The following is a 21,266-nucleotide window of genomic DNA, read 5'->3' as shown; positions in this document are numbered from 1 at the left end:
CCATACTTTTTGAGTGTTATTCTTCATTTCAACCTGTGTGTTTTCTGTGGTCAGACCTGATGAGAAAGCTCTTAACTCATTGTGGTATATCCAGATATGAACCAGTGGGTGGCAGTAGATATGGCAGAGTTCTAAATAATGTAGCTACCAATTATGGATGGAATCTAAAAGCAGAATGCTTGAGGGCATTTTTTGCTTATTTGTTTTAAAATGCAGGTGATTATTTTTCACACATTTTTCTGATTTTAGCAGGCATACTGAAGGGTAAATTTTTTAAAAACCATATATATATATATATATATATATATAAACTCTTACTAAGTACCAGACACTATTTTAAGTGTTTTACTTATGTTAATTTTAAACCAACACATTTTATTGTTTTTTGAGGTATTTCATCTGCTATAGAGTCATATTGTTATTCATTTATCCTATTTACGTTTACTAGTACAATAAAATAGGAAGAACATTTACTGGCAAATGTTATATTAAGCTGAGAAACTATTCAACTGCCACCCATTCATTTAAACAGATTTTTTTGTTGTTGTTTTATGTTGTGAGATATTCTGTATGTTGTATGTTGAGCACATCTTGCCAAAAACAACTGCTTTTTCAAGTGTCTAGGTATTTGCTTTCCATCAAAGCCAAATCTTTTGATGTTACCTCCCAGAGTTGAGGAATTTTATTGCGCACAGCTGTTAACTGTAGGTCTTCTCATAGATTGCTGATGTTACACAAGTGCTTTAGCAAAGTTTACTTTTAGTTTGGGGAGGCATTGGAAAATGTATAGGCATTCACGGTAAGGCTTGAAATACTATGTCGTTTCAGTAGAAATCTTGAAAGGCAAAGGCAGATAGTCACTGTTTTATGAAACAAAGTATCGGACCCTGGTCCAGTTCAGAAGCCCTAGGCTCAGGTTCACATACTTCTATCTACTAGTTATGTGATGTCGCTAATCTCTCAGAACTCAGTCCTCATCTACAAGATGTGAGAAGGTGGGATTAGATCAGTGGTTTTCAATCAGCACAGTGTGGAGCTTTATTGCCCCACCACGGCACCACAGGGGTTTACCCCAGGATAGGAGGGAAGTCCAGTGGTCTGGCCTCCAGGCCCTTCACTTCTGCTTCCACCAAAGCAGCTTTCTTAATTGTTTATTCATAACATACACTTGAAAGTGTGTGTGATTTCATGCGTAAGGCAGAATTCTACTTCTTTTTTTAAAAAAACTGAAAACCTTGGCATTAGATTATTTCAGCGGTCCCTTCTGTCCCTAAAATGTCAGTAATCCTAAATAACTAGAGAGCCAGGAAAGGAAAAGAGAAATCAACCATTTTCTTCAGCATGTAGATGGAATCTGGAGTATCTAGTATGTAACTGTGGGAGACTGGGTCCATTGTTCATGACCTTTTAAGGATTGTAGTGCGCTCTTTAATTTGGTTAATTTCATTATCTCGCGACTGCCACCCACAAAGAGGAATGGCACAAATTTACTTTTTAAAAAGTATTGCATTCTTTTGAGAATTTACATTATCTCTTGTTTTCACTAAATGTCAGGACACATAGAGTAGCATTGAAAAGGAGCACTGAATTACTAAGTGAGATACAGGAGCCAGAGACTAAATGCTTTTCCCTAAACCTCAGTCACTAATTCACCATATTCTTCTGCCAGTGCTACTGTGTCCGGTGCTGTTGTTATAAATGTTGCTGAGTCTGAAACCCTTGTTTCTATAACTTTCTCTTCATTACCAGCTGGGCTGAGTTATAATAAGGATGAGATATTTTATAGTAAAAGTTAGAGAAGAAAAAAAACATTACTCCTTTCTAAGCTTGATCGCCAACCTTTCTGTGAAGGGTCAAGTTGCTAGATGACTGTATTGGTTATGCCCACCTGAACGTGATTCTCCTTTTAAAAGCAAATAAACAAACAACCTATCTGTTTCCTTGGCTACTAGGAACCAGAATCAACATAAAAAGTGTCAAACCTCCTTAAATAGCCAGACCACTAGTTGCGAAGGAAGTGGTAGAGACAGTCTTAGCCAAAAACATGATCATGATATATTACCCTGCATGTGCCAGAGAAATGCAACGTGGAACAAAACAAAACAAAACAACAGGATTCTCCAGTTCTCATCCATGATGTCCTGCTTTTTTAAGTGGGACTTTTTCCCTCCTCTAATAACCGTATGTCATAATGAGTTAGTATCAGCTCTTTTAAACTGGCTAGAGCCTGTCCAAGGAAAATACACAGAATGGCTGCCCTTTTCACCAAAAATATCTTTCATTTACTAATGTTGATGGAAGCACATTTAGCCACAGCAATTTGCATGGCAGTTGAATTCTGTTTGTATAGAACAGCAAACCAGAGAATAATAAAGCAAAACATGAACACGCCAGTGGTGAGCAAGGGAGCGGAGCAGCCCTTCAGCTTTTTCCATGCCGATCGTTTGTTCTGATGCTGGAAGAACAAACAGCAAGTCTGCTCATTATATCCAGGTGCACTCATCACACTCAGGTGTCACAGCATTATGTAACGTCAGCTGTCCAGAGGTCTCCCTGTGGACAGGTTCTGTCATCCTGTGTCTGTTTGCAGTAGAGTAGTCACTCCTCAGTGATGCCCAGTAGCCATATTTCATCAGCACAGGTTGATAACCTTGTTTATCATCCCAAATGCATGTCATTGAACAATGCACTTAACAAGTGAGCAATTGCATAGAGAAGTGATGTAGGCAGAGAAAGGTATTTGGGGGATCTAAGTTAAGTAGCAAAGGTAGATAAGCAGTGGTTAGGGAGGCTATGGGTATAAAGACATCAAAGCCCTGGTTGTTGACATCAGTGAACTCCTAAGGTAAGTGAGAGGAATACAAATGTGTGCATTTAAAAAATAACCATATGAAGAAGGGTACAATAAGTACTGAGTGGTACCAAAGAGAGCACGATATGATAGATGGGGTAGGAAAGCAGGAGAGCAAGGCTCTAGTTGTGTCTCTAGCACTAACTAGGTAATTGCAGACAAACCATTTGCCTTCTTTGAGCTTCATGTCTTCATCTATTTATTGCAGGATGAAATGTTTCACTGTGGAATAGAAAGTTCTTGCTAACTCTAAGTTCTCCAAGTTTCTGCATAGAGATAAGAAGGTTCAATACAGCCACATCCCCAGAGACTTTTAGAAATGAAAGCAATCCAACTACCGCTACTAAAGAAAAAAAATAGTGTTAGAAGTTCAGGAGTTACGTGGACTTCAGATAAGGGTGGATCTGTCCTCAACCAGCTCTCTGTTTCTTGGCTCTGCTTTCTTCTTTACCAGCTTTATTGTTGTACAAGTTCCTTTGACATAGTAGAAAATAGAGCCTTGAAAGCTCCAGGCTCATATAAGCTTGCAGCTTCAGAAGGAGATATTCTTTCCTAGTATCCATATCACTGCTGGCATTGCTTAGCTTAAATGCGCAGGGAGGTAGGCTGCTCTAACTGGCCAGTCTGGGTCATGACCTACTTTTGTGGCCAAAGAAGTTAACCCCTTGACTGAAAGTTCACAGGAATCACATGGAAAAGAAGAACATGAAGTTGTCAAAGGGGAGGGATGTGACATGGAGACAAAAACAAAAACAGGTGTCTACTTATACTCTTGATATAAGCTGGGGTGAGAGTCAGTGGGGGTGAACAGAAGGGGAGTTTTGTATTTTAAATATCAATTATAGGAATTCCTTGGCCGTTTTTCTTCAGCCATTCAAAATCAAGCATCGCTATTGGTATCAGCTTTTTGGAAGAGCAGCATGACCTTTATGTATTTGAAGAAAACTGAGAACATGATTTTTAAATTGCAGTAATTCTGTGAAGCTCTGAGGGTAGACTGAACTCCTTTACAATATATATTTTATCAAATGTGTGAGTTGAGTTTGGCTATATAAGAGATCCAATACCCATTATTTATCCAGTTAAGTTTTAGCTAAGGGGTTTGGTGTTTGCCATACCAAGTTGACTCTGGAGGAACAAGATCAGTTTTCTTTAATGGTTGATAGACCCCACTATCCACCATCCCAGCTCCACTGTATCATTAAGCAATGTAATTCATTACAAGGGGCTCAGCTCTGAGAACCTCCTGATATCCATAGTGGAGCAAAATGGCCATGTCCACATAGAGACGCAGTAGTGATCTTGTATCTCACAAGTACTTATTTTTTAATTTAAATTTTTTAAATTGGACTTTAACTGACATAGAATATTGTATTATTTTCAGGTGTACAACTTAGTGATTTGACATTTATATACGTTACAAATTGATCACCACTGTAAGTCTAGTAAACATCTGTCATCATGCAAAGCTATTGTAATTTTATTGACACTATTCCCTATACTGTACATTACATCCCTGTGACTTGCATGTTTTATTTATTTATTTATTTATTTGGCTGTGTTGGGTCTTCGTTTCTGTGCGAGGGCTTTCTCTAGTTGCGGTGAGCAGGGACCACTCTTCATCGCGGTGTGCGGGCCTCTCACTGTCGCGGCCTCTCTTGTTGCGGAGCACAGGCTCCAGACGCGCAGGCTCAGTAGTTGTGGCTCACGGGCCTAGTTGCTCCGTGGCATGTGGGATCTTCCCAGACCAGGGCTCGAACCCGTGTCCCCTGCATTGGCAGGCAGATTCTCAACCACTGCGCCACCAGGGAAGCCCCGACTTGCATGTTTTATAACTGGAATTTTGTGCCTCCTAATCCCCTTCACCTATTTCACCCAACCCCATCCCCCTACCCTTAGGGACCACCAGTTGTTCTCTGTATTGATGAGTCTGTTTCTGTTTTGTTTTGGGTTTTTTTGGTGTGTTTTTGTTTTTGTTTTGTTTTGTTTCTTAGATTCCACATATAAGTGAAATAATACAGTCCTCTCTCTGACTTATTTCACTTAACATAGTACCCTCCAGGTCCATCTGTGTTGTTACAAATGGCAAGATTTCATTCTTTATGGCTGAGTAATATTTCATTGTATATATGTGCCACATCTTCTTTATCCATTCATGGACACTTTCTTACACCATATACAAAAATAAACTCAAAATGGATTAAAGACTTTATAAGACCTGAAACCATAAGACTCCTAGAAGAAAACATAGGCAGTAAGCTCTTTGACATCAGTCTTAGCGATATCTTTTGGATCTGTCTCCTCAGGCAAGGGCAACAAAAGCAAAAATAAACAAACTGGGACTACATCCAACTGAAAAGCTTTTGCACAGCAAAGGAAACCATCAGCAAAACAAAAAGGCAACCCACTGTGTGGGAGAAGACATTTGCAAATGATATGTCCGATAAGGAGTTAATATCCAAATTATATAAAGAACTCACACAACTCAGTTTCCAAAAAACAAACAGTCTGATTTAAAAAATGGGCAGTGGAGCTGAATAGACATTTTTCCAAGGGAGACATACAGATGGCCAACGTACACATAAAAGATGCTCAACATCACTAATCATCAGGGAAATGCAAATCAAAACCATAATGAGATATCACCTCACACTTGTTAGAATGGATGTTATCAAGAAGACAACAAAAACAAATGTTGGTGAGGATGTGGAGAAAAGGGAACACTTGTGCACTGTTGGTGGGAATGTAAGTTGGTGCAGCCATTATGGAAAATAGTTTGGAGGTTCCTCAAAAAATTAGAACTAGAACTACCACATGATCCAGCAATTCCCCTTCTGGGTATTTATCTGAAGAAAATGAAAACACTAAATTCAAAAAGATATATGCACCCCCATGTTTACTGAAGCATTATTTACAATAGCCAAGATATTGAAGTAATCTATGTCTCACAAATATTGAAAAGAGTTGTACTGAAGATAGAATTACTAAAACTGGCTGTTGTTTTGGCCTGTCTGATATCCATACCTCCTCCTTTTGTTAATAGTACCCTGATGTTTGGAAACGGTCCTTTCTGTTCTTCATCCAATCCTTTTGGGATTATCAGTGAAAGTGCTTCATACTTTCCCCTGGCCAAGCAGTAGGCAAAAGATCTAAGGTAGTCTCATTAGCTCTTCTCCTTATGGAATTTCATTTTGAGTGGAGTAATGCACAGATTAGTGTTACCCAGTATAAAATGCCCATTAGTTCATGCTACCTACATCCCTACACCCCCAGACCAGTTGTTACTCTCTCCAGAGTCTGGATCCACTTTTCTGTTATCTATTATTACTAGATGTATCGATAAGTTACTCTTACATCCTTCTAATAAATTCTGAATGCTTGCTATTCAGTTAGCAGCTGGTTGCTATCAGTTAGCAAGTGGTGCGTACCAAAGCATCCCCCAATTCCATTTATTCCATAGGTCATGATTCTCTGAGTTGAAGTCGGTACTGGGCTCAGCTGGGCAGTTTGACTGGTCTCAGTTGGGCTCCCATCTGAGTCATCCATGCTTCTGGGCATTTGCAGGCTACCAGTTGGGGCAACCTGCAGGGTTTCAGGGGTGGAAAGAATACTGGACCATATGTCTCTTGTCATCTGGCAGGCTGGCCTGGGCTTGCTGAAATGGTAGTGAAAGAGTTCCAAGTGGAAAAGTGAAAATGCATGAGGCCTTTTGGAACCCTTAATGCAGATTGGCACAGAATTGCTTCGGCTGTATTCTATTTACCAAATCAAGTCAGGAGGCAAGCCTAGATGCAAGATACGTGTGACCTCTTGATGGAAGTAGCTACAATGTCGCAGTGCAATTGAGTAAGGATGCAGAAAGAGGAATGATTGAGGGCACTTAATTTACCACACCCCAAGTTGGTTTCTGTACCATATAGCTAAAAATCCTGATGTGCCAAAAAAAAACCCTTTAAAAATACACCCTAATACATTGGCATGCTCCTGTAACTTTCTTGATGTAACTCTGATTATGGGTGTTTTGGGAGCCAACATCAGCCGTCTACAGACACAGAGCAAAAACTAACTTTCATCCTTAACCCCAGTACACTGTGTCTTGAGGGGATTGCTTGCCACTCCTCTGTATTTCTCTTAGCTGTGCAATCTCAAAGGGCCATCACCATCAATTATATCATCTACCAGGTCTCCTGAAGTTTCAGGATATTGCCTGCCCAGTTATGACATATACCAGCGTGACTTGGTTACCCACTATATTACTGCTTCCCGCTCCATCTAGTAACACTTGCTAAAAACATTGGCATTTGCCTTTCTGGGGTACATATTGAATTTCTGTGCGTTATATTTTCCTTTTATGCGGCACAGCCTCTTGGTAAGCTATATCAATCACAGAGTAAGGCAAATGCTAATGTTAATGTGCGCTGCTGTAGGTATTTCTTGCCAGTTTTCATCCAAGTTCTAACTCAGCCCAGCCCTCTTTAGGTTTGTGAGATCTAATAAGATCATAGCACAAGGTGGTATAGCTTCAGGCCGAAAATTCTGCTTGCCAAATTCATTTTCCTTTATAGCAAGTTCATAAATTAGTCTAGGGCACTGAGACACCATGGTTATACGCATGCATTTAGACAGAACTCTCTTCCAGCCACTAATTTCTCTGAGATGGTGCCAGACGGTTGGTCAGATGTAGCTTCAATGCTTCCCACCCTCTCAGTGTGAAATGATAATTAATATGAGTTTACAGTTAAGGTGGTGTTCTACTTCCATTAATAACACCCATTATTCCAGGGTGTTTTAATTTGGTTATAAAAATTACCTCTGGAGGTGGAACTTGGCTTGGGAGCTTATTTTAAGAGCAAATGGTTTGTTTCTATTTTTTTTTCAAAAGAAAAAAGCTTTTTTGTTGTTGTTGTTGTTGTTTTTAAAGAAAATTTTGTGTTGCTTTTGAGTTACATAAGCATTAGACCAGATTTCTAAAACATTGGTATGATTTTGGATTTGTAATTGAGTTGGTCTCATTTTCTGGTATCGCCACCAGACCTAGGACCACCCAGGGCTTCATAGCTAGCTTAGGTTTGGCAGAATCCAGATCTCTACCGCATCTCACCAGTTGGGATCAGAGGGCATTTCTTTCATGTTGCTTCTCACACTTAAACATCAAATTCTCTTTCCAGACAATGGTTTATACAAGCTACTGACTGAATCGAGTTTGAAAGTAAGAGGCAGTGCATTTTGACATTGTATTTTGATGGATATTTTACTTTCTTATTATAGATCTGCTGGAGGAGACTCACAGAAAAGATGAAGAAATGGAATCTCTGCAGGTAAAGTAAATTCTCCAATAGGGCAGGTATCTTTGGTTTAAACATTTGTTTTTACTCTGTTAGCCTTCATTATTGTCACATTCAGACCACTATGGCAAATGGAGTAAAAAAATAAATAAATAAAAAAATCTTTGAAACCCAAGTTGGAATTTGCTTCATTTTGGAAGTGTTTGAGAAGATTTATAATCTCTGAAAGCAGGAAGCCAACTCAGTCTCTATGCTACTCTTGAAAGGAACCTTTATTCCTTTGTATAGCTTAGTGGGAACTGCATCATTAGGAAATGGAAGCAACATCTTTACAAAGTCCTTTCCCCAAAAGCAGGGCTAATGAATGAGGATGAATTCATGGAATCTACATTTTCAAGTGAAGATCAAAAGTATTCTGACTCCATGAATATCATCTACTAATGACCAACCAACAATATTAACACATATATTGAGCTTATCCTTGTATGCCTCTCCGTTCACTATGGATGTATACACATTTCTTGGACTGGAAAATTGTGTTTGAAAGATTGCACTAGAGTTTTAATTGACATTTCCATGGTATGAGCAATTGATGTTAACTTGACATCTGACAGAAGTTCTCTCTTCCTTTTACATTGGGCTAGCTTACAAATGGGTAACTCGAGTGTCTATCTTTATTAGGGGAAACAAAATCAGTTATACTCACATGACAGAACCAATTCACTTAACGTCACATTGGGGATTAAGAACAGTAAATACTTTGGACATTTAAAGTTCTTCCTGGGCCTGGAGCTGCAAGGCAAGACTGGAGAGTGATATAATGAGCTGGTTTGAGTGCTTTAGAGGTAGAGATGTTTGCTTCTGGTGAACGAAGGATGGGTTAAGCAGAGCTCAAAGAGCAAGAGAAATGTTCTTTAATTGGGGATTCTTCTACTTGATGTTGTATCTGGTGAGAGAAAATTGTATAATTGATCTGAAAAATGATTAAGAGGAGTGTAGTTCTACATACCTAATAAAAGTAGCAAGTGATAGCCACCATTTGTACAGGTTAAATTCTTTTAACATCTTGTGCTGTATTCAGGTATAAAAAGAAAGTTCAGTCTGGGGTTAGGAAAAAAATCTCAAGTGTATACTTGCCCTGTCTATCTCTGAGAAATTAATGTCAGCAATGCTTATTGTTATAAAGAGCAAAGGTATGTACGTATACTAATTGTATATAGTGAGAAGGTGATAAAGGCTTTTTGATGCATTTTGGTTATGCATTATGTTTACCATTGGCCCCAAAATACCACAATAAGAATAAGCATATTTATTGAGTACTTAATACATATCTGGCCTTTTGAAATGGCATCATAAACTTTTTTTTTAGTTTATTTCTCTCACAGTATGAATGTTGGAACCAGAAATCCTGTTAAATTTAGTAGCCTATGTTGTTTCTCGAATATTTATTAAGTACTGGCAGCATTTTCTACCAAAATGTCCATTGAGTGCACTAGAATGCACCAGCCAACTAACTATGGACGTTTAAACATATGGAGTATCCAATATGATGTCCAACAGCAGAAGAGTTCAATGTTGGCACTTTGTAGTGGCAATTAGTGCCTAATACTAACACCGTTAAGAACAAAGAAGGAACTTAATACCTCTCAGAGTGTACAAGCGTGCAGGGACACATCACACAAAGCCTTGTATTTTAAAGACTAGAGGAAAATCCATCGAAAAGTACCTCCATTCCTGAGTTTCCATATTCAAATATAAATATTACAGGTGATATTTTTGAGAAGATTATTAAAATATATAGGTAGAAGTCTTACAATCACAAAATAGAACTTTGGGGAGAAAAAGAAAAAATAATTTTTTAATAATTATAGCACTAAGTACTGGATATTGACCACTTTGAGTTTTAAGTCTTGGCTCTGCTTATGATTCACTAGGTAACCTTGAGTAACTTTGCTGTGCCTATTTTCTCATCTGTAATATAAAATCATAAAACTGTCTTCCAGAAGTGTTTAGTGTGGATTAGATTATCCCAGAAGGGAGAGCTAAATATTTCATTCCAATTTACAGTGTTAGCAAATCCCCATGTATCCAAATTGAAGTCAATTTTATTCACTCATTATCATCATATAATTATGTATAACAGCCATTCTACATTTAATGTTATCCTTCTTAAGGGTAGGGGGTGTTTATTTATCTCTAAACACTTCCCAGTTCCCTGTAAATAAAAGGTGCTCCATTTACTCATTGAACAAATATTTATTGAGTACCAGTTCTGTGCAAGGCACTGTACTGGGCAAGTTGCTTATGCTAGATAGTTTGCTGCCCTTTATACCAGAATTAATGAAAAAGAATTTTAAATAGATGTTTATAATAAAATATTAAAAAATGATATTAGAGAGGATGTATACATCATTGTGGGAACATATAACAGCACCGATCTTTGGTAGAGATACGGGTAGGTTGGGTGCAAGTATAGGGGGTTGAAGGTGGGTAGGATGAGCAGGGGTGGAGTGGTAATCCAAGTGGGCTTCCCAAAGGAAGCCAATATTTAAATGATAATCAGGAGTTAGCATTGGTGGGTTTGGAGTAAAGGTAAGTTTTAGGTTGTGCGAAGGATATGGGAATGCCTGAGGAAAAAGCATCAATTTCATGTTTAAGGAACTGAAAGAATTTCAGTGTGGTGGAGTATAGTGTCTGAGAGAGGAGAGGCAAGACAAGAGTTTGTAAGGTAAACGGAGGTCTAAAGGATCTCATAAAGGAGTTGGAATTTTACCTTTAGTATATGGGAAGCCAGTAAAGGGTTTGAAACAAGAGAACAATGTGATCCAATCTTCATTTTTCACAAGTAACTGGCTATAAAGTCTAAAACCATTGGGGGCAGACAAGATTGAAACCAGGGAGACCAATTAAGCAAGTGTTCGTGAGAATGTTGGCAAGAGATGACAGTGACTTGGATTGGGTGGTAGCAGAGTGTGTGAAGAGGAATGGGTGATTTCTTAGTATAATTTAGGATATAAAAATTTAGGGAACTTTTAGATCGTTAGGAAGTATAAAGAAAGGAGTTAAGAATGACTCTTAGGTTTCTTGATTGGGCAGCTTCATGGATGGCTGTGCTAGGCCATGAGATAAGGGGAAGTTGATTAGTTCAATTTTATGGTATTCTGAGTTTGAGTGCCTTGAAACATCCAGGTGGCAATGTCCTATATTGAACTGGACATGCAGAATTTGGTGTTATCAGATCTGGTCTCTGTATCATATAGAGATGATACTAAAAGTCATAGGAGTGGGACTTCCCTGGTGGTCCAGTGGCAAAGAGTCCACCTTACGATGCAGGGGACAGGGGATCGATCCCTGATCAGGGAACTATAGATCCCACATGCCACGGGGCAACTAAGCCCGCGTGTCGCAACAACTGAGCTCACGTGCCTCAATGAGAGAGCCTACGTGCCGCAAACTACAGAGCCCACACGCCCTGGAGCCTGCACGCCACAACTAGAGAGAAGCCCATGCACCACGACAAAGAGCCCGCATGCCTCAACGAAGATCCCGAGTGCCGCAACTAAGACCCGACACAGCCAAAAATAAATAATAAATAAATCTTTAAAAAATAAATAAAAGTCATAGGAGCAATGAGAACTCCCAGGGAAGTATGTAGAATAAAGAAATGAAAACTTAACCCTGTGGAACACCAACACTTAAATAACAGGCTAAGGATGAAAATCCTGCAAAGGAGCCTAAGACCTAAGGAAAATAAATTCTAGAGAGCATAGTGTCGTGAAGCTTAACAAATAATATTTCAAAGGGAAAATAATCAGTAAAGCTGAATAAATATTTGTTTAATCCTTGAATCCACTTAGCTAAGGGGTTTAGGTTTTAAAATAAAAATTTATTTTAAAATAAAAAATTGTAATTTCCTATCATATTTATGAAACAAATCATTCACTTTTGTAAATATCCACTAGGTAGCATAATGCTTTTCCATAGTAGGTACTCATTAAATTTCTGTTGACTAAGTAAACAAATGAATACCACCCTGCTGGTCTCTTATTTACACAGCACCTATTCCTGGTTCTCTTTAAGGTCTACCCATTAAAAAACAACCACCATCCCTGTCCTAGAGTTCATTTTTGTTTAAAAAACTGGGGGGCGACTTCCAAGTTCTATCATTCCTGTACACATACATGCACACACACACACACACACACAAACACACACATACAGTTACTTTCACTCTCCCTCCTTCTCTCTATCCTGTTCTGCTCTCCCTCCCTCCATGAATGTAGTATTGAAACAAAAGGTCAGTAAGTGAGTAATTTGTCACAAGTGGTAAGAATGGGTGGGGACAGAAAAGGATAAAATGGCGAGGGTGGGGACAGCAGCAGAGGGGAGGGCGTTTTCAATCTTCAGAGGAATCACAAGCAATGGAGACAAACATATTGAGTGATTTTTACAGTGCAGCTGGTAATTACCAAAATTCTTCACTGGAACTTAACATTGTCTGGCTTGTGTGTGTGTGTGTGTGTGTGACATTCATTTGCAGTTACATTGTGTGCTGCTCTTCTTAAAAACAAAGTACTGTCTTTGACTATAAGTGTGTGGCACAGTATCACAGTCCTATTTGCATATGGGTTTGAGGTACATTGAAACAAGCAAATCCCTTCTTTAATCCGCTGCAGATCAGCTGAAACATTTTAAATAGACACAAAAGGTAATCCATTTTTCCTCACTTTAGTTGAAAAGTATTCAGTGACTGACACCTTACTTGTGATGGCTGCTAGTGGTAGGATTGCTGTTGTTTTTGTTTTTATTTTTTAAATTTCCAGCCTACCTGGCTCACCTTTCATCAATTTCTTGCTTTCCTTCCCCTGTGTCACTTTGTGAACCCCAGAATGCAAAGCACACCAAAAGAGTATCATGCTTCGTTATGAAAAGCTTCAAAGTGCTACCTATGACAGTCACTTAACAGAGTGTCTGGAATATACATGTGCCCTTCCTCTTCTGCTAACTTACCGTAATCTGGCTTTTGGTTTTATTTTAAATGAGATAAAAATAGATGATTATGAACACGATTTTTCCTATCCTTTTTCCTCTTTTACTAGGCCATCTTTAGGTCATTTCGAGGCAGTATTCATATATATAAATTGGGGACAATAATATTGCTGACTTCATAAGACTGTTGAGAGGATTAACTATGATTAGAAATGTATAAACCTTGGTATCTGGCAGGTCCTCCATAAATATGAATTCCACACGCAGACTATTTAGTTGCACCTACTGTGTACCAGGCCTGCTGCATGCTCGGCATTGAACTAGTAAACATCCTTGCCTTCATGAGACCTGCCCTCGTGGAGCCGCTCCCTCACCGGCTCCTTTCCTCCCCTTTTCCCTCCCTCTTCCTCTCCTCTCTTCCTCTCTCTTCCACTAGGCAACCATGATTTTGCTAAAGGAAACGTTACATCTTTGGATAGCTACTAAATATAATGAAAAAGTGAAAAAAGTCACAATATGGCAGTAATGAAATTGACTATGTGGGCTTCATATGAATATCAGCCTCATTATTTTAAGAGGAAAAAGGGAACATTTTAATTGTAGTATCTCTAATCTAAAAGTATTTCTGGACACTTTCTTCAGTATCAGTACTTTCGTTTAAAATGAGCCGAATCCTTCATTTAAGTTTTTAAAATTGGGTTTGTGTTCTTTAAAAAAGTAATTTTTTTTCGGAGACATTTCAGAAGCTATGCCCTTGAAGGACATTAAGTGGCACTATCGACTTGTTGTTTTTCAGATGACCTGTAATTATGTTTAATTTCTGTCCTAGACAGCTTTTTAAAAAAAATATTCTGAAATCTTCCATTTGAAGGATTTTAGCTTTTTAGAAATGTTTTGGGAGTGGAGGGGCAGGTGTTTGATTTTTGTTTTTGTCATTTAAATAGCGCTTAGGTACAAGCATCTGAAATGAGCTGGAAGGAGAAGATAATCTTTTCCTCAGTCATTCCTTCATTTCAGCTACTTATAGAGCAGCCTATGGCAGTGTGGTGTTTTGAAGAAAAAAAGAGAACTCGAATTTCTTAGTTCTTTTGGAACAAGTCTAATAAATATTAACATAGGTGTGTTACAGTATGGAAAAGAATTCCAGTGCAGAGCTGGCAGTCACATCGTTGGAGATAAACTAGGCAAGAAAACCCACCAAAGACAGAAAACTGACATGGGCAAATAAATTGCCCTGGCAGAGGCTGACAGTATAGAACATTATCTGCTCAGAAACCCCGGTAGATGGCCAGTCCTCCCCTAGTGAGCAACCGTGGGATAAAGTGGGCTAGTGACAGACCAACTGGGTAGTCTCTGTGGCTTTGCTGTCAGTCACTTCTGCCTGACTGTAGAATGTCCAGACCTGAATTTTCAAACTAGGTAGTGGTTTGGGGAATTTAGAGATTGTGGGTAGAAAGCAGGGATAGGGTAGCTAAGAGTCCCTGAGTTACTTTAGAAGGGAAAGTGAGGGTGATGTGGGATGCTGCATCCTAACACTGGATCTCCAGAAGAGTTGAAGGATTAGTAAAAGAGATTCTTAAATTTCCCCAGAAATTCTCATTAGCTTGGGAGATACTAAAGTATGTTTTTAGAAGTGCCAGTTTGAATAAATTGATGAACTGGGATTGACTCTTTAAGGCTTTATTAAACTGGAAGGTAAATGCCATATCCTGCTCACCCCTCGGATAACTCCTGAGAGTTATAATGGAACGTCTGTAATTCCAGAAACAAAAATGTAATGCATATGTACTTATTCTTCCCAAGATGCAGTCTTCGAAATGTAGGCAAATCTCTTTGTATCTTTTTCTTTGTCTGATGTATGATTAAAAAATAACGGTCCTAAGCAATGACTTAAAACATGGGCGATTATAGGGGATGGAGGGTTGGGCAACACTTTGCCCCTTTCAGGGCTCTGTGACTTAATGGCTCATTAAAATCTCCATTTTCTCAGAAGGTGAAGAGGCTTACCAAGCCTTAAATTTGCTATGAGTTCTCAGCAGAGATAAAACGTTAGCAGTCTGTATTAGGGTCAAGCAGGGTCTCAGCCAATTAGATTTGCACACTTCAATTTACTATGTCAAGAGGCCTCAGGAGAGCAGAGAACCAAGATCAGTAAAATAGATTCCACTTGAAATTTTAGTGATCATTAAATTTTATCACCCACTTTCACCTGAAATTTGCAACTTAACTTTAATTCCAAATTTATGACAATAAAAATGGAAAATAGAATGCCCTGAGAGTGAAGTATTCTTGTGTCTGAGTGTATGGAAGTTGATTGACTAGATTGTTTTCTTTTGAGAATAAAAAATATAAAACTGTGGCTGGTTTTGTTTATCCAAAGGGATGCAAAGCAGAAGTCCTAAAGATTCAGCAGTCTCCTTGAATCAAGCTTCTTAAAAGACTTCTAAAAAACAGACGCCATTTGGAAACATTTTAAAAATGCAAAGACAGAGTGTAGTCTTTGAACTCAAAAGCCCAGATTTTACCCTGTGACAGAAGGTTTACTAAAAACTCAGTAGTGAAAATGAACTAAGTATGTGTTACAGATTTTGTAAATTGCTGCCACAAGGGGGGAATTTATTTTATCTGTCTCCATACACCATCCCTTTTGCAGTCGACACCATAAAAAGCAACACTTCCAGAAAACATCCCCTGGTACCTTCATCAGAGTCCAAGCTCTGGTTTCCTTGGGCACTGGGCCTGATGTAAAGAACAACTTGCGTTTTCTTGTGAAAAATGAAAACCATCTAAGCATGTTATGACGTTTTGCAAGTGTTGAGCTTGTCTGGGAGTTTTTGCCATGTTTCCAGAGTCAACTGTCGCCTTACGATTTGGGGCAATTTCATTTGGGTTGCATTTTGAGTGATCATTTCAATACCATGCTCCATAACGTGTATCTGCTTGTTCTTCTCCTGTCACATCCCTAAATGGGCCTCAAACTTTGGACAACTAACCATGTGTCTTAGTCCCTTCGGGCTGCTATGACAAAAATACCAGAGACTGAGTGGTTTAAACTAGAAACGTTTGTTTCTCACAGTTCTTTTTTTATAAATTTATTTATTTTACTTATTTTGGGCTGCGTCGGGTCTTCATTGCTGCGCTTGGGCTTTCTCTAGTTGCGGTGAGCAGGGGCTACTCTTCGTTGTGGTGCGCTGGCTTCTCATTGCAGTGGCTTCTCTTGTTGCGGAGCACGGGCTCTAAGTGCGTGGGCTTCGGTAGTTGTGGCTCACGGGCTCTAGAGCGCAGGCTCAGTAGTTGTGGCACACAGGCTTTGTTGCTCCGTGGCATGTGGGAATCTTCCCGGACCAGGGCTCGAGCCCATGTCCCCTGCATTGGCAGGCAGATTCTTAACCACTGCGCTGCCAGGGAAGCCCCGTTTCTCACAGTTCTGAAGGCTGGGAAGTCTAAGATCAAGGCAGATTCACGACCTGTATTCAGTATTTACATTGGCAGATTCAGATTCAGTGTCCGGCCTGCTTCCTGATTCACAGCAGACAGAGAGCGCTCTGGAGTCTCTTTTATAAGGGCATGATCCTTTCATGAGGACTCCACCTCTGACCTAATCCCTTCCCAAAGGCCCCACCTCCTAAAATCATCACATTGGAGATTAGGATTTCAACCTATGAATTTTGGGGAGACACAAACATTTAGGCCATAACATTGTGTTCTCTGTATTGTCTTCCATCTCCTGATAACAGTGACAGTTGTGAAAAGCAATATTTTAAGTAATGGCTGTGATGTACAACAGATTTGGAAATAAATGCTCAGCAGTAATATATTTCTGGGTGAAACAATTTCTGCTGACTCATAAAACAAATCTCTGAGGTTCAAAGTATTAATAGGAGATCATTGAAACAAACTGTAGTTCTCACTTCAAGGGCTATCTCCAATTCCCATCCCTGGCTGATCTTCCAGAATATAAAGAAACAGAGGATTTCCCCAGTCTGGGATCTTGGAAACTCACTAATGTTATGTTTCAGTCTATTAACAAATACTTATTTAGCATTTGTTAATTCCTGTCAAGATTGTGCTAAATCAACCCCAAAGGGTGATGATCTGTACATTAGAGAAGAAAAAAAATCACCCTCTGTCTTGTTAATGAATGATATTAATAGCTACCAGACAATTCTTTTGTGTCATACACTGCTAAAACTTCTAAATGTATGTCATTTATTCCTTGCAACAATTCTATAAGATAGATACTTTTATTCTCATCTTACAGATAGAAAAGCTAAGGCGCATAGCTTGCTCAGCCAGTTTGTGGCCAGGCTGGTACTTGTGTTAGAATTCGCTTGTCTTCTGTGCTACTGTGCTTAAATGCCTCGTGAGCTTACGGAGAACAGAATTTCTTCACTTTTTTTGTTTGTTTGTTTAGGTTCCTGGCATTTCTTTAAGTGTTCCTTTAGATTTCTTCCATTTTTTTCTATGAGAATGATTTGTTAGTAAACATATTAAGCATTTAGTGTGGTAAAATACTAACTGACCTCCTGCTTCCTCAAGAAAAAGACTATAAGAAGCTAAACAATTTTGAGAGAGCGCATTAAGTAAGTCAGGCGACACTGGGGTCTTAATAGTAGTGAAACTTCTTCCTGCCTTTCTATAACTTTAAAACTACTTATAAACCCTTAGGCTCTAAGCTCACATGTATATGGTGACTGGACAGTGTCAGCTATTGGCATGTGAGAAAGATTTTAATTCCTGGTGCAAGATTATGAACAACCCAGTAATCTTGAACACTTCTAGGAAGGAGAAGGGATCATTTTTCTTTTTCAGTTCTGCACCTTTTCTTTTTGCTTATTCATCATGTTCTAAATAAACAGACTGAAGAAAGTTGTTATTAAAGCCCTCCTTGGGCTTCTTCAATTTCAGTTTTAAACCAGGTTCAAAATATTCTGGCAAAAATTAAAGGCAACATTGAAAACGTTTGCATAAATTTTAAATTGTGCAAAAGGTGATAAAACTAAACTGAGCTGAAAGAATGACTAATAAGCATCTCCTCTTATATCTTTGTGTTTTTATCATACTCAGTGATTATTTTGCTTTTAAAAAATTAATTCTGAAGTGCATTCCTTTTCCAGAGTATCTGCATTACACTTACTATTCTAAGTTTAATTTGTTAGAAGTTTAATGTTTACTTTTAAAAGTGTGAAGGCTTATTAGCATGCTAATAAATAACATTTAATGTCTGTTAACAATGTTTCTATATTTGCCCATAAAATGAAATAGAAAAAAAATACCTGCGGGGACTCCATGCCTTTCCTACATTCTGGTGGTAACTGAAATCCCTGGTTCTCATTTCATTGTTAGAAAGAACTAATAAATTTGTCACGAATGGAACAGGGGTGGAGGAAAGAGGCCATTTATGAGCTCAGTGATGAAACTAATCTCCTGCAGCTCAGATCTAAAAGAACTGGGAGACCAGCACAATAGAGGTGCCATTTAACTGCACAACATCACCGCTCATTAAGTGTAGATCTTTGCTCTCCTTTATCCTTTCTTCTGCTCTTTCCCCAGTGGTGTTGACTGTGTGTGTTTCAGCTGGCCTAATGTCAGACCCAGAAGTCAGAGGGAGTTGCAACTTACTTAAGAAAGGCATATGCCAAAAATATAATCTTTTTTATTATATACTGAAATAAATATAAAAATGTGTACAAATAATGGTTTTTATTTGAACATTAAATTTTGTTGTGATATAGTATGTGTTTTGTTACACTGTCACATGACATCTGTTAAAAATAAGGTTTTGGAATGCTCTTCTGGCATGTGTAATTTTGAGAAAAGCCTCCAGAACAGTTTTCCAGTATATCCTCTAACCTCTACCACACACATAAAAATAGCCCTGGTGGTAATATTGGCATTTATTGGCTCTTTGCTCATAAAACTGCTCTGTCAGCATATGGTATTTCCACTACTCCATTTTGTCAACATATTAAATAAACAAACACACACACATTTTTTTAAAGTGACCTTTTATTTGTCTTTCAGAGTTAATGTAGACTCCTTTGAGTCAGGTGGACCTGGATTACAGTCTAACTGCCAACATTTAATCACAATGTACAATTCAATACATATATCTTTGAAGTCTCTTTCTCTGACTTAAATGAATGAAGTTAGTAATTTTCACCTGTTGAGAGTTTTTGTGAGCATTAAATGAGAACATATGTGAGAAGCACCCAATACAATTTTTGCAAATAATAAGCTTTTAATAAATGGTGTTGATTTTTATGATACTGGTAATTTAAAGGAATGTTTTCATTAACAACCACAACACACATACCACTGTCCCTTTTGTTCCTTAAACTAAGCAAATTCTTTCCTGTCCCAGGACCTTTGCCTTTGCTACTCCCTCTCTCTGTAATGCTTTTCCCTTAACTCTTTCGGTGACAGCTCTTTTTCATCCTTTAGATTTCAGCTCAAATGTCACCTCTTTGCGAGAACTTAACCTGATCAACCTGTCTAAAGCAAACCTCTGCCCTTACCCCCCATCATAGCTCCTGGGTGTCTTCTTTATTTATGTCCTTGTCTTCTCCTTTAGAATGTAAGCTCCATGAAGGCAGAGAGACCTTATCTTTCTTGTTAATAACTGTGTACCTGGTGTCTATCATAGTGTCTGTGTCAATAAACATGGATGAATTAATTAAATGAATAAATGAGTGGGAGGGAGGGAGAAAGAAAGGAAGGAAGCAATGATGTAGGGAAAGAAATTGGAAGGAAAGAAAAAATAATGGATAAAAGGAACAAAGGACAAAAGGAAGAAACGTATATGGCCTGAGGAATGGTTTATATTCTGGGCATATGTATTTACAAACATACAACTTTTAAATTTTGCTTTAAAGTTTAAAAGTTGGGTAAAAATTTTCTGGTTCTTATTTAATTTTTTTATCCCTGGTCAGTATGTCTCACCTTATCCTCTGCTTCCAGAAACGTACAGGGTTTCCTGCAGGGTGACCTCTGTGAGGCCGGAAGTAATTCTTATAGGACACCAATATCTTAGAAAAGGGGGTTGCCAGACTTCCTGTAAAGGACCAGTATCTAAATATTTTCACTTTTACAGGCCATATGCTCTCACCCAACAACTCATCTCTGACGTCATAGAATGAAAACAACCATAGACAATATGTAAAGAAATGAGTGGGCTATATTCCAATAATACTTTATTTATGGAAAGTGAAATTTGAATTTCATGTAATTTTCACATCATGAAGTATTATTCTTACTTTGACTTTTTTTTTTCAACCACATAAAAATGTAAAAACCATTCTTAGCTGGCGGACGTATAAAAACAGGCAGCAGGTTGGAGTGACCTACTGTAGTACTTTGCTGAACCCTGCCTTGGAATGAACTACAGTTTAATGGTTATCTGTCTCAAGAATGTTTGTCTTTTGAAAGATGAACTGGAGTGGGGAGAGTCAAAGAGTATATTTTTGAGTTCTTCCTCAAAGAATAAATTTCTGTTGGTAGAATTTTAAATAATTTTGCAAATAGAAGGAAACTATAATTTTGGGTAATCAGTCAGACCTTCCTGAACTCCTAAAATCACACTCCATTAGTGGGCCATTATCCACAGGTAAGGTTGTGAGTGTTAAAAGTAGCTTTCATTACTGGCTGAAACTGCCCAGGTGCGTCTGTTAACAAGCTCACATCTTATTTATTTCTTCCTTCATAGACTTTGGAATTTAGGATCAGTTACTTCCTGGGATGATTTTGAAAGCCAGACAATTGGAGATATTTTGAAATGAATCACTATTCTTTATTTATAATCCTGAAGAGTAAAGTATTTTAAATTTCAAATAATGATTTCCCTAAAATTTGTGACCTTAGTTGGGTAAACAGTTATTTGGAGGAACATTTTAAAGGTCCTTTAAAAATCATTAGAAATAATTATGGTCCTATTGGTGTTATTTTTATAGCTATTACTATTTATAGTGCTTTAAGTAGACAAGAGCTTTCCAACTCTTTTTCTTTACTCACATCTCTCTTAAACAGCCAAAGCTACTATTTAAAATGCCACCTTCGGAAGACGCTAGTCAGACCGCAATGAGAAATCAGAATGAAGCTCAATTTGAAGAAAAAGCAGTTAAGTATTTCATAGGTAAAATATT

General features: G+C 38.3%; 1 protein-coding gene across 2 annotated transcripts in view; it reads left to right on the top strand.

Moving 5' to 3' along the window:
• Positions 1 to 21,266, top strand: part of CEP128 (centrosomal protein 128) — a 428,617-nt gene that overhangs the window by 345,143 nt on the left and 62,208 nt on the right. For both annotated transcript variants that reach the window (XM_059915805.1, XM_059915804.1), the window contains one exon: positions 8,120 to 8,169. In XM_059915805.1, the coding sequence (XP_059771788.1) occupies positions 8,120 to 8,169 (50 nt within the window). The remainder of the gene's footprint in view (positions 1 to 8,119; positions 8,170 to 21,266) is intronic.

This window comes from Balaenoptera ricei, chromosome 2 (assembly GCF_028023285.1).
Source record: "Balaenoptera ricei isolate mBalRic1 chromosome 2, mBalRic1.hap2, whole genome shotgun sequence".
Taxonomy (NCBI): Eukaryota; Metazoa; Chordata; class Mammalia; order Artiodactyla; family Balaenopteridae; genus Balaenoptera; species Balaenoptera ricei.
This window is presented reverse-complemented; position numbering and strand designations above follow the sequence as displayed.